The sequence below is a fragment of the Blennius ocellaris genome, assembly GCF_963422515.1.
Source record: "Blennius ocellaris genome assembly, chromosome: 11".
NCBI lineage: Eukaryota > Metazoa > Chordata > Actinopteri > Blenniiformes > Blenniidae > Blennius > Blennius ocellaris.
In genome coordinates, this window is record NC_137660.1 from 3,257,362 (window position 1) to 3,271,494 (window position 14,133).

The following is a 14,133-nucleotide window of genomic DNA, read 5'->3' on the forward strand; positions in this document are numbered from 1 at the left end:
GTGACCAGTAGTACATGTGACCAGTAATACATGTGACCAGTAATACATGTGACCAGTAGTACATGTGACCAGTAATACATGTGACCAGTAATACATGTGACCAGTAGTACATGTGACCAGTAGTACATGTGACCAGTAATACATGTGACCAGTAGTACATGTGACCAGTAGTACATGTGACCAGTAATACATGTGACCAGTAATACATGTGACCAGTAGTACATGTGACCAGTAATACATGTGACCAGTAGTACATGTGACCAGTAGTACATGTGACCAGTAACACATGTGACCAGTGACACATGTGACCAGTAATACATGTGACCAGTAGTACATGTGACCAGTAATACATGTGACCAGTAGTACATGTGACCAGTAGTACATGTGACCAGTAATACATGTGACCAGTAGTACATGTGACCAGTAGTACATGTGACCAGTAATACATGTGACCAGTAGTACATGTGACCAGTAGTACATGTGACCAGTAATACATGTGACCAGTAGTACATGTGACCAGTAGTACATGTGACCAGTAATACATGTGACCAGTAATACATGTGACCAGTAGTACATGTGACCAGTAGTAGATGTGACCAGTAATACATGTGACCAGTAGTACATGTGACCAGTAGTACATGTGACCAGTAACACATGTGACCAGTGACACATGTGACCAGTAGTACATGTGACCAGTAATACATGTGACCAGTAGTACATGTGACCAGTAATACATGTGACCAGTAGTACATGTGACCAGTAGTACATGTGACCAGTAATACATGTGACCAGTAGTACATGTGACCAGTAATACATGTGACCAGTAATACATGTGACCAGTAGTACATGTGACCAGTAGTACATGTGACCAGTAGTACATGTGACCAGTAACACATGTGACCAGTGACACATGTGACCAGTAATACATGTGACCAGTAGTACATGTGACCAGTAATACATGTGACCAGTAGTACATGTGACCAGTAGTACATGTGACCAGTAATACATGTGACCAGTAGTACATGTGACCAGTAATACATGTGACCAGTAGTACATGTGACCAGTAGTACATGTGACCAGTAATACATGTGACCAGTAGTACATGTGACCAGTAGTACATGTGACCAGTAACACATGTGACCAGTGACACATGTGACCAGTAATACATGTGACCAGTAGTACATGTGACCAGTAGTACATGTGACCAGTAATACATGTGACCAGTAGTACATGTGACCAGTAGTACATGTGACCAGTAATACATGTGACCAGTAATACATGTGACCAGTAGTACATGTGACCAGTAGTACATGTGACCAGTAATACATGTGACCAGTAGTACATGTGACCAGTAATACATGTGACCAGTAGTACATGTGACCAGTAATACATGTGACCAGTAGTACATGTGACCAGTAGTACATGTGACCAGTAGTACATGTGACCAGTAATACATGTGACCAGTAGTACATGTGACCAGTAGTACATGTGACCAGTAATACATGTGACCAGTAATACATGTGACCAGTAGTACATGTGACCAGTAGTACATGTGACCAGTAGTACATGTGACCAGTAATACATGTGACCAGTAGTACATGTGACCAGTAGTACATGTGACCAGTAGTACATGTGACCAGTAACACATGTGACCAGTGACACATGTGACCAGTAATACATGTGACCAGTAGTACATGTGACCAGTAGTACATGTGACCAGTAATACATGTGACCAGTAGTACATGTGACCAGTAGTACATGTGACCAGTAATACATGTGACCAGTAATACATGTGACCAGTAGTACATGTGACCAGTAGTACATGTGACCAGTAATACATGTGACCAGTAATACATGTGACCAGTAGTACATGTGACCAGTAATACATGTGACCAGTAGTACATGTGACCAGTAATACATGTGACCAGTAGTACATGTGACCAGTAGTACATGTGACCAGTAGTACATGTGACCAGTAGTACATGTGACCAGTAATACATGTGACCAGTAGTACATGTGACCAGTAGTACATGTGACCAGTAGTACATGTGACCAGCAGTACATGTGACCAGTAGTACATGTGACCAGTAGTACATGTGACCAGTAGTACATGTGACCAGCAGTACATGTGACCAGTAGTACATGTGACCAGTAACACATGTGACCAGTAGTACATGTGACCAGTAATACATGTGACCAGTAATACATGTGACCAGTAGTACATGTGACCAGTAATACATGTGACCAGTAGTACATGTGACCAGTAATACATGTGACCAGTAGTACATGTGACCAGTAGTACATGTGACCAGTAATACATGTGACCAGTAGTACATGTGACCAGTAATACATGTGACCAGTAGTACATGTGACCAGTAGTACATGTGACCAGTAGTACATGTGACCAGCAGTACATGTGACCAGTAGTACATGTGACCAGTAATACATGTGACCAGTAATACATGTGACCAGTAGTACATGTGACCAGTAGTACATGTGACCAGTAATACATGTGACCAGTAATACATGTGACCAGTAGTACATGTGACCAGTAATACATGTGACCAGTAGTACATGTGACCAGTAATACATGTGACCAGTAGTACATGTGACCAGTAGTACATGTGACCAGTAATACATGTGACCAGTAGTACATGTGACCAGTAGTACATGTGACCAGTAATACATGTGACCAGTAGTACATGTGACCAGTAGTACATGTGACCAGTAGTACATGTGACCAGCAGTACATGTGACCAGTAGTACATGTGACCAGTAGTACATGTGACCAGTAGTACATGTGACCAGCAGTACATGTGACCAGTAGTACATGTGACCAGTAACACATGTGACCAGTAGTACATGTGACCAGTAATACATGTGACCAGTAATACATGTGACCAGTAGTACATGTGACCAGTAATACATGTGACCAGTAGTACATGTGACCAGTAATACATGTGACCAGTAGTACATGTGACCAGTAGTACATGTGACCAGTAATACATGTGACCAGTAGTACATGTGACCAGTAGTACATGTGACCAGTAATACATGTGACCAGTAGTACATGTGACCAGTAGTACATGTGACCAGAGCACATGGAAAGCAACCTGAAGAGGTCCCAGAGGAACAGACCGGACCAGACTGTATCTAAAAGGCTTCAACATTACATAGACACTGACCTTAAAATGGCCTTATAAACCAGGTTTGTGTTGTCATTCAGTTTGATGATGCGGAAAACTATATAATAGAGCGACTTCACTTCCTGACAGTTGTTACACTCTGGTATTAATCAAACCTTTCGCAGAGTTTTTCATGATGCGTCGAAGCTTACCGAGGTTGAGTCGGGTGCAGTTGGCAGAGTTCCTGGGGTCCAGTGGGCATTTGTACACATCACCTGTCTGCTGCTTTCCAGTGACTTCGAAGGGAGCGCCGACCAGCAACCTTTAAACACACAGACCGCCATCAGCCACCACATGTACAGGAGCCATAGTCATACAATTCACTCAGGGACTGATTTTGTTTTCACTGCTTCAATAGTCCTAAAGAGCTTTACAATAATAGTCACATTCACCCCTTCACTCTCACTCATGTGACAGATGTGCAAGGTCTGGCCACGGAAGCCCATTAGCAGCACATCAATGTGAAATAAAGTGGAATTTGTAGGGGAAAAAATGTGCATTTGTGCCTCATCCCACACCGTAGTCCAGTGGTTCTCAATTATTTTCTGTCACGCCCCCCCTAGAGGACAGAATTTTTATCAGGGCCCCCCCCCCCCCCCCCGAATTGTACTACCATTCAGAACTTGATAATATTTATTTATTTATCTGTATAAACCATGTATGAGTTGCTGCACCAGCATTCTGCATACAATCGCCAGATTATCAAAATAAATCTCTATGGTGTGAGGTTTTATGCACCTTGCGATGTGGTGGGCAACTTTGTAAGAGGCTAACAGGCTTTTTGTTTACTGATGCCGCGCTGACACAATGAGCGGCTTGTTGGCCATACTCATGGAGTTTACCATGAAACAACTCCAGTAACTGTGTATGGTCTCCAGGTGTATGGTGTATGGTCTCCAGGTGTATGGTGTATGGTCTCCAGGTGTGTGGTGTATGGTCTCCAGGTGTATGGTGTATGGTCTCCAGGTGTGTGGTGTATGGTCTCCAGGTGTATGGTGTATGGTCTCCAGGTGTATGGTGTATGGTCTCCAGGTGTATGGTGTATGGTCTCCAGGTGAATGGTGTATGGTCTCCAGGTGTATGGTCTCCAGGTGTATGGTGTATGGTCTCCAGGTGTATGGTCTCCAGGTGTATGGTGTATGGTCTCCAGGTGTATGGTGTATGGTCTCCAGGTGTATGGTGTATGGTCTCCAGGTGCCGTCTTCATTTATTTGGTTTCATGCTCCGCTGCCAGAGTTTTTCAGCATAAAACACAAACGGGTGTTTCCTGGTTCCCGACGTGTTCACGGTAAACCCAAGGGCGATGTAGCATCGTCATATCTCCTGCTCTTACTAGCTTTATGTTTACTCTCACCTGTTTTCTTTTCCTCTGATGCCTCATCCTTTCTTCTTTTCACTCCTGTCAGAAACTTCTCCACCTCTCCTCCTCCTCCTCCTCCTCCTCCTCCTCCTCCTCCAGCTCTGTACACCGGTGTTGGTGTAGTACTTCTTCTCTACTGGTTGAACAGGCAGCCTGTTGATTAGTGTGATCACTGCTGCCACCTAGTGGCTGGAGGCCCTTTTTTATTGTTCAAGCATGAATAGACACTAATACTGAAAGTCGCGCCCGCCTCACGCCCCCCCTGACACCCCACCACGCCCCCCCAGGGGGGCGCGCCCCACCATTTGAGAAGCACTGCCGTAGTCAGAGCCAGACTCTGATGTAATTACGCCAATGCATGCTCTGCTCTGACGTTATTGGATTTCAATTTCACGACCTGCGAAACCTCCCGTCATCGAGCAGAAAGTCAGTGAGCCAATATTAAACAAAGAATCAACATAACCTGCAGCATGAAAAAGCGCAAAGTCGGCCAGGAAAAGCGTCACTTCAACTCTGACTGGACTGAACAGTTCAGTTTTATATTCCGGCCCATGATTGATCTGCAGGCAGGAGGAGCATCAGCCAAGTGGATCATCACTTCATCTTCCTGCCGCCGGCTTTAATGCCAACGACCCTCTGAGATCCAACCAAGCTGAACAGAAATTGAAAACATCGCGTCATCGCTTCGTGAATACGGGCAGTAATGAATGCAGAGAAAAATGAACCATCAAATATCTTGGGCTGCATTAAAAATGTGTAATCATGACAATTATTTTATATCAATTTAATGAAATGCAGAAATGTTTTTTAAATTTGTACACAGCTTAAAAATGATTGAACTTACCTTGTTCACATGCTGAGGATTACATTGATTAGATTATTGTTCTCTTTTCTGTCCACGCTGGTTATTTTTGCCACTGAATGTATTATAATGATATTAATGGAGGACGAGCTGCAGCGTCATCAATCCCAGTGGTTGACCACCAATGTGGGGCAGTGAACGAACGTAACGGTCAGAAAAATGATCAGTGACAATCATAGTCACACAATAATTAGTCCTTCGATTGTCGGGGTTGGTACAGAGACGGCGCACCAGACAGAGACAAAAACAAACACCCCTTTAAAATAGTTTTTTGTTCACACCTTTAAAAAAATGTACGCACAGTGCTTGGTGCCACTGATTAAATCAACAGAGAACATCTTTCTTTTCTCTTTCTCTTTCTGTCATCTTGTCTGTTTAACTCTGAGGCTTCTTAAAGTCCTCCTCACTACTTCACGTGGTTTTCTACCTTTAGGAGCTCTGAGGGCTTAGGATGCTTTGTGAATTACTTTTGTCTCAGTAAGGAAAAATTCTAAGAAAAGTCTTAAATTTCAAGGAATTCCAAGATTTTTTTTTTAAGAGTGATGTCACTACGAGCTACTTTCAGTGTTAGGAGGCTTTGTGAATGTGGACAAGGAGCTCAGAGCATCTTCCTCTCTAACAACCAATCAGCTCTCAGCAGACTGCATCATACAGAGCATCTTCCTCTCTAACAACCAATCAGCTCCCAGCAGACTGCATCATACAGAGCATCTTCCTCTCTAACAACCAATCAGCTCCCAGCAGACTGCATCATATAGAGCATCTTCCTCTCTAACAACCAATCAGCTCCCAGCAGACTGCATCATACAGAGCATCTTCCTCTCTAACAACCAATCAGCTCTCAGCAGACTGCGTCATATAGAGCATCTTCCTCTCTAACAACCAATCAGCTCTCAGCAGACTGCATCATATAGAGCATCTTCCTCTCTAACAACCAATCAGCTCCCAGCAGACTGCATCATATAGAGCATCTTCCTCTCTAACAACCAATCAGCTCCCAGCAGACTGCATCATATAGAGCATCTTCCTCTCTAACAACCAATCAGCTCTCAGCAGACTGCATCATATAGAGCATCTTCCTCTCTAACAACCAATCAGCTCTCAGCAGACTGCGTCATATAGAGCATCTTCCTCTCTAACAACCAATCAGCTCTCAGCAGACGGCATCATATAGAGCATCTTCCTCTCTAACAACCAATCAGCTCTCAGCAGACTGCATCATACAGAGCATCTTCCTCTCTAACAACCAATCAGCTCTCAGCAGACTGCATCATATAGAGCATCTTCCTCTCTAACAACCAATCAGCTCTCAGCAGACTGCATCATACAGAGCATCTTCCTCTCTAACAACCAATCAGCTCTCAGCAGACTGCATCATATAGAGCATCTTCCTCTCTAACAACCAATCAGCTCCCAGCAGACTGCATCATACAGAGCATCTTCCTCTCTAACAACCAATCAGCTCCCAGCAGACTGCATCATATAGAGCATCTTCCTCTCTAACAACCAATCAGCTCCCAGCAGACTGCATCATATAGAGCATCTTCCTCTCTAACAACCAATCAGCTCCCAGCAGACTGCATCATACAGAGCATCTTCCTCTCTAACAACCAATCAGCTCTCAGCAGACTGCGTCATATAGAGCATCTTCCTCTCTAACAACCAATCAGCTCTCAGCAGACTGCATCATATAGAGCATCTTCCTCTCTAACAACCAATCAGCTCTCAGCAGACTGCGTCATATAGAGCATCTTCCTCTCTAACAGCCAATCAGCTCTCAGCAGACTGCATCATACAGAGCATCTTCCTCTCTAACAACCAATCAGCTCCCAGCAGACTGCATCATACAGAGCATCTTCCTCTCTAACAACCAATCAGCTCCCAGCAGACTGCATCATACAGAGCATCTTCCTCTCTAACAACCAATCAGCTCTCAGCAGACTGCATCATCCAGAGCATCTTCCTCTCTAACAACCAATCAGCTCTCAGCAGACTGCATCATATAGAGCATCTTCCTCTCTAACAACCAATCAGCTCTCAGCAGACTGCATCATATAGAGCATCTTCCTCTCTAACAGCCAATCAGCTCTCAGCAGACTGCATCATATAGAGCATCTTCCTCTCTAACAACCAATCAGCTCTCAGCAGGCTGCATCATATAGAGCATCTTCCTCTCTAACAACCAATCAGCTCTCAGCAGGCTGCATCATATAGAGCATCTTCCTCTCTAACAGCCAATCAGCTCTCAGCAGACTGCATCATATAGAGCATCTTCTTCTCTAACAACCAATCAGCTCTCAGCAGACTGCATCATATAGAGCATCTTCCTCTCTAACAACCAATCAGCTCTCAGCAGGCTGCATCATATAGAGCATCTTCCTCTCTAACAGCCAATCAGCTCTCAGCAGACTGCATCATATAGAGCATCTTCCTCTCTAACAACCAATCAGCTCCCAGCAGACTGCATCATACAGAGCAACGGGTCGACCACTCCTCCTCACTAAGATAAAAGTTGCTGTCAACTCCTTGCTCAGAGTTGCTCTTAGAAACTTCCTAAGTCACTTTTAAGCTAAGAATTCCTTGCTAAGGGTCTTTTAGGCTAAGCTAGGAGCTCCTGAGACGCCTCGTGAATACGGGCACAGGAGATTAAGATTCTTCATTATTTGCTTTAATGTATTTCTTTCATTTCTTTTAAAGCTTTAATGTATTTATTTTCTTTATATATTTATTTTATTTCTTTGAAAAGCTTTTCTGTATTTTTTGTAAAGCACTGTGATTTGCCCTGTGCTGTATATACACATTTTCCTTGCCTAAAAAAAAACGCATCTGTACATATTTATTACTAATTGAATATTAAAAATGTTTTATGACGTGAATGTAATTTGCCTCTCAGAGCTCAGCAGAGTGCCGCGGCCCACACTCTTATATGGCCGAAGTATTCAACATGGAACAAATCAGCCCCGCCTCCTTTCAGAGACACTCGCCACTGCAGGCTAAGACTAACCACATCATTACAAATCAGCTTTTACCTTTACATATCGATTGCGTTGAAACTGACTTGTTTAGACAAGTGAAAGCAGTAAAAAAAAAAAAAAAAAAATCAAACTTTTTTTACACTGAAATATACCGTAGAAGGCTCAAAATACACAAATACAATATTAGAGTGCAGGTTCATGACTGTCGGTCAAATCAAGGAAAATTCCACCATTCTTTTTGTTTTATTCAAAATCAGTCAGTCTTGTTTAACGTTTACCATTAAAATAAAGTTTGATTTCTCAGTGTGGGATATATTCTGTGACACTGACTCCTGCTTTCGCTCAAAGTCAGCTGGGATCGTTTCCACAAGTCATAGACCGGAAAAAAACATGTATATAACACGGTAAGTAGATGGACACACAGAAATGACCTCTTGTCAGTATACAAAAACAGGATTGGGCTCATTTATAATTTTACTGGACGTAAAAGCGGTTTTCTTGTTGGGCCTGCTTGCTGCCTCCACATTCACCTCGTTAGAACGGCTGTTGTGGTGCTGGTGTTAAATGCAGCTCCTGCTGCTGCTGTGTCAAACTGCCAACACGTTATTCATGTAATCCAGAGTAAACACCTCCACATGTGGCCTGGATGGAGCTTCTGGGAAAAGGGTCTGACTCACATATCAGAGGCGATGTGACAGCTCACCCCTGCATCTGCTAATGTGTCTCCTGTCCACATCAAACGGAGGCGATGACAGACCACATCCCAGAGAGCAGACGGGCCGAGTTCACATCCTGCAGCCTGCAGCCTGCAGACACTAATGTCCCGGACATCACCGCATCACGCTGATCCTTTCCTGAGCAGGTGCTGCAATTTACATTTGGGTAACAATGCCAAAACTACAAAAACTCTACCTGGCTCTTTTGTTTCTACTTTAATGGGTTATTTGTCATTTAATTGCAGATTTCCCAGCAGTTTGTTGCTTGTGGTGTTAGAAACAAGTGCTCAGACTGGAGACGCTCGTTATGTGTGCGTGACAGAGGAAAAATCTCATGTTTTACACCAGATTTGACTGAAATCAAAGCAGGTGAAGAGGTTTGAGCTTTCCGAGGACACAAGGTCATTGGTTAATACAAAACACACAGAGGAGCCATATGAAATTAATATTAATGTGGCATGGCCTGGATTTCACTTGGTTGTGTATATTTAGCTCCAAGAAGGAAATGTAAAACAGTTTGAATAAAATAAAAATATTACAGGGAAACATGTTTCCTTCTGGCAGATATATTGCGATCAATGTTGCTTCGGATATTTAAGTTAGACTTTTACACGTCAAGTTAACTGAATCTGGTCAACTGGACTGGTCGTGTACCTTGGAAGACTTTTCATCCACATTCCACAAGGCTTCATTCGTTCATGCTAATCTTTGGACATTATATTTAAAATGATTCTCCCAGTCAACGGTTCCTTCATTCTTCCCAGAGACATCTGAAGCTCTTTTTAAATTGTTCGTTTTTTCAGCCGATAAAGCCCACAAATTAAAATCTGCTTACCTGCTGCAAAGCACGGTGGAGGCGACGTCATACTGTGGGTTTCTTCTCTGCCTCTCAGACTTTAGGTTCTACATGTTTTACAGGAACAAATAAACCCGAAGGCTGCAGACGTATTTCATGTAGGAATGTTTTCTACCACAAGAAATCCCCTAATAAAGTGTTGCATATAAAAGTGGGTGCAGAACTTTTTGTTGGTTATGATTGTGTGCGTTTCTGAATCCATTTAAAGGGAGGTGCAAATCAGCAATGTTTTATAAATCCCTTCTGTTGCCTGTTAAAATATCCCTGTAGCATTAGCACTGCAGCTAATGTAGCCCAATTAAAGTTTCTAAGTTTGTGTCCTTGAATAATATGCAATCGTAATTCATATCAGGAGATATTCAACATGAGATGTGTGATGTATTGCTTAAAAACTGCTCTAAAGTATATGCAGAGCAACAGGTTGAATAAATTCAGTACAATATGCGTTAGCTGCTCGGTAGTAACTGTAACAAAACATATGAACAAACTAAGTAACATATTGAGACACACAGTATTTTGAAGTAACCAATGTGAAACATCCTGCAGCTGCAGAGTATGAATTTCTTCAGGAGTTTGTCCTTCTGGGTCACATTCTGCTTCAAATGGGAAGAATTGAAGGGCAGTTTTTCTCACATAAATAGAATGTAAACATTAGCACATGGTACCGTGACAGTAAAGCACTTCGTCCTCTTTCCAAGAAGGGCGTGGTGTAAGCCAGACTGACAGACACATCAGATTTGCAATAGAGCTCATAGGATCGACTATTTAAATGGCTGAAAAACAAAGATGTGCTGGATTTGGGGCAATAAACAACGTTTTTGTCCACAATATAGCACATATAATTCTCTTCAAACAAATCATTTCAGAGCAGATTTGCTTCTTTGTATGAGGCTCATTGAGTTTGTGTGTGCTAACCCTCACCCTCAAGTCCCATTCTGTCTGTCCCACCACAACCCAAATTAAAATCTAAAGCACCCAATGGGTCTGGAACAAAAAGTGTATTTCACATTTTACCATCTGCATCCACTTGGTGTTTATGGCACATAGAACTATTTTACTGGAAGAAGGTATCATGTCTGAATGTCTGTGTATGCTATGCTGCAGATATATATGTGTGTATACATGTTTGGTACTGTAAATCGGTCAGTGTTGTAAAACTGATCACGAGGTTAAGGGTCACAGACCTCAGCTGTCCCGTGTTAGGGTCAACGCAAATGCTGCTTCAGTACGATGTTCAGGTTTACAGAGTTTCTTGAGGATCAGGCAGAGCCCAGGTGTCAAGAGGACAGTCCAAAAGGAGTAGTTAAGAGGCAAAAGTAAAAAAACCAAGATGATCTGATACTGAGACAAAAGGAACAGGAGTTTAACTACACAGGGAAACACAGGTAACACATATGGGAACGATCAGACACAGGAGGTGTGAGGAGACACGGACAGGGACACGGACAGGGACACGGACAGGGACACGGACCGGGACACAGACAGGGACACAGACAGGGACACGGACAGGGACAGGGACACGGACAGGGACACGGACCGGGACACGGACAGAGACACGGACCGGGACACGGACACAGACAGGGACACAAACAGGGACACGGACACAGACAGGGACACGGACCGGGACACGGACAGGGACACAAACAGGGACACGGACAGGGACACGGACACAGACAGGGACACGGACCGGGACACGGACCGGGACAGGGACACGGACCGGGACACGGACCGGGACACGGACAGGGACACGGACACAAACAGGGACACGGACAGGGACAGGGACACAGACAGGGACACGGACCGGGACACGGACCGGGACAGGGACACGGACCGGGACACGGACCGGGACACGGACAGGGACACGGACCGGGACAGGGACACGGACCGGGACACGGACGGGGACACGGACACAAACAGGGACACGGACAGGGACAGGGACACAGACAGGGGCACGGACCGGGACAGGGACACGGACCGGGACACGGACCGGGACACGGACCGGGACACGGACAGGGACACAGACAGGGACACGGACCGGGACAGGGACACGGACCAGGACACGGACCGGGACACGGACAGGGACACGGACCGGGACACGGACAGGGACAGGGACAGGGACAGGGACAGGGACACGGACAGGGACAGGGACACGGACAGGGACAGGGACACGAACACATGTGAGAGACAGGATAAAACCTTCAGTAACAATCAGGTAAGACACTATGGAGACACAGGAGGACACCTGACAACAGGACCGTACTGGTTTGTCGGTACACATTTTTTCCACGTGCGCAAATATTAATAATGAATTATATTGAAGAAAAGCCAGAAAGACTTGAAACTTTCCACTGAGTTGTCTGGATCGTCCAGTCGCCAAACACCTGAAGGGTGTAGACACTATCCTAAATAACATTGGCAACTATAAAGCATGCACACACACACACACACACACACACACACACACACACACACACACACACACACACACACACACACACACACACACACACACACACACACACACACACACACACACACACACACACACACACGTGATGGGCTTCACAGAGGGAGGTAGGGGAATAGGAAACCACAACACGTTTCCAGATCCTCCTCCTCTACCTTGAGATGCAAGAGAAGCTGCTTGCGAGACAAATGCAAATTCTTTCCACCTATTTACCCGAGACTTCAAAGGCGGGGAGATTTTGTAATCCTGGAGGATTGTACGGTATGTGGCACGGCGAAAAGGTTTCCAGACTGCAGCTCATAATGCTGGAGACGTTGCGCAAGATGCTCAGACTGACTGAAGGAGAACGCAAACAGCAAGGCTTTGCATCAAGTTGAAGGTGTGTGGTTGCCAGAGCCAAGAAACAGTCCAGCCTCCATTGGTTCTTAGTTGTACAAACAGAAAAAAAACAATGTTTTCTCTCTCTGGGATTCTATTCTATGAACACATTAAACTAGAGTCCACCTGAACCACAGAACGGTTCCGCCCCTGATCTAAAGCCTGGTGGAGGTACCCTTCTGCTGCGGGGCTGTTTTGCTGCCCATGGTACTGGAAACACTGAACACATTTAAGAAAAGCTTAAATCTTTAGATTATCAACATATTGAGAGGGAAATATCTTGTCCAGCATCAAGAAAACTGTTTGAGATAAAGCCTCATTGAGAAAGCGATGAACTGAAGCTCACATCCTGCTTTAAAGTGACGAGTACTGAGGACTGACATCAGGCCAATCACCTTCAAAGAGAAATCTATTCATCTGAAACCAGCAGCAAGTAGCTTTTACATCGAGTAGATCCACTTCACATACATTGGGAATCTCTGTATTGTATTTGCTTCAGGGTCCAGAACTATAGTTGATCCCAGCCAACGAGTTCAGTTCGTTTCTAACTAGCAAGCTGCACAAACACAAATAGTTTTGATGATTACGTAGTGCGTTGGACAACAACGGCTGAAGGAGGTGAGAGAAGGGTTTGGTTACAGATTTAATGTCAAAACCTTTTCCAAGAGAGACTTTTTCAGAGGTCATGGAACACTGCAGCTGCTCAGAGCGCATGAATGTGCAGCGCAAGCTGCTCAGGCGCAGCCGTGCACCACCACCCCCCCATGGCAGGATTCTGGATTACATTATATTAAAGATTTCAGGACCACAAAAAAACACAAAAGCCGGCTATTTGTCAGCCTCCTCATACCCCAGACGTTTTGTGAGCTGCAGCAGAAGGAGAGTCGTCCACTCTAGTCTGGCCCACACTCACAACACATGGTCTTGTCAGTATGAGAGGAGAGTACTGTCCTCTACACCACCGTGGAACCACCTGCTGTATGTTCTGATATCGTTTTATCTCTGACATTACTGAACATTGAAGAAAGCAACATTTGAACAGAAAAGTACACGTGTGAAATCAACAAGAGAATGCTCTTTCTCCCCATCCCAGGCTTTTCATTTACAAAACACAGACGACATGCGCCAAAAAGGTCTTTTTCTCACTGTCGTTATTCAAAAGCGTGCCATCCACACATCGGTACAGGAAATATCTGCATCCACCACACCAGGAAAATGACTAAAAACAATGTCGTACATAGACCAGGCCTAGAGGTGGTGCTGCAACTCTGCGTTAGAAATACACTAAAAAAAAATGGAGAAGATCACGCAAAAACCTCTCATATTCAAGAAAT

General features: G+C 44.3%; 1 protein-coding gene across 2 annotated transcripts in view; it reads right to left on the reverse strand.

The window, feature by feature from the left end:
• Positions 1 to 14,133, reverse strand: part of LOC308136640 (integrin alpha-11-like) — a 101,945-nt gene that overhangs the window by 60,180 nt on the left and 27,632 nt on the right. For both annotated transcript variants that reach the window (XM_080505077.1, XM_080505076.1), the window contains exon 3: positions 3,338 to 3,447. In XM_080505077.1, the coding sequence (XP_080361203.1) occupies positions 3,338 to 3,447 (110 nt within the window). The remainder of the gene's footprint in view (positions 1 to 3,337; positions 3,448 to 14,133) is intronic.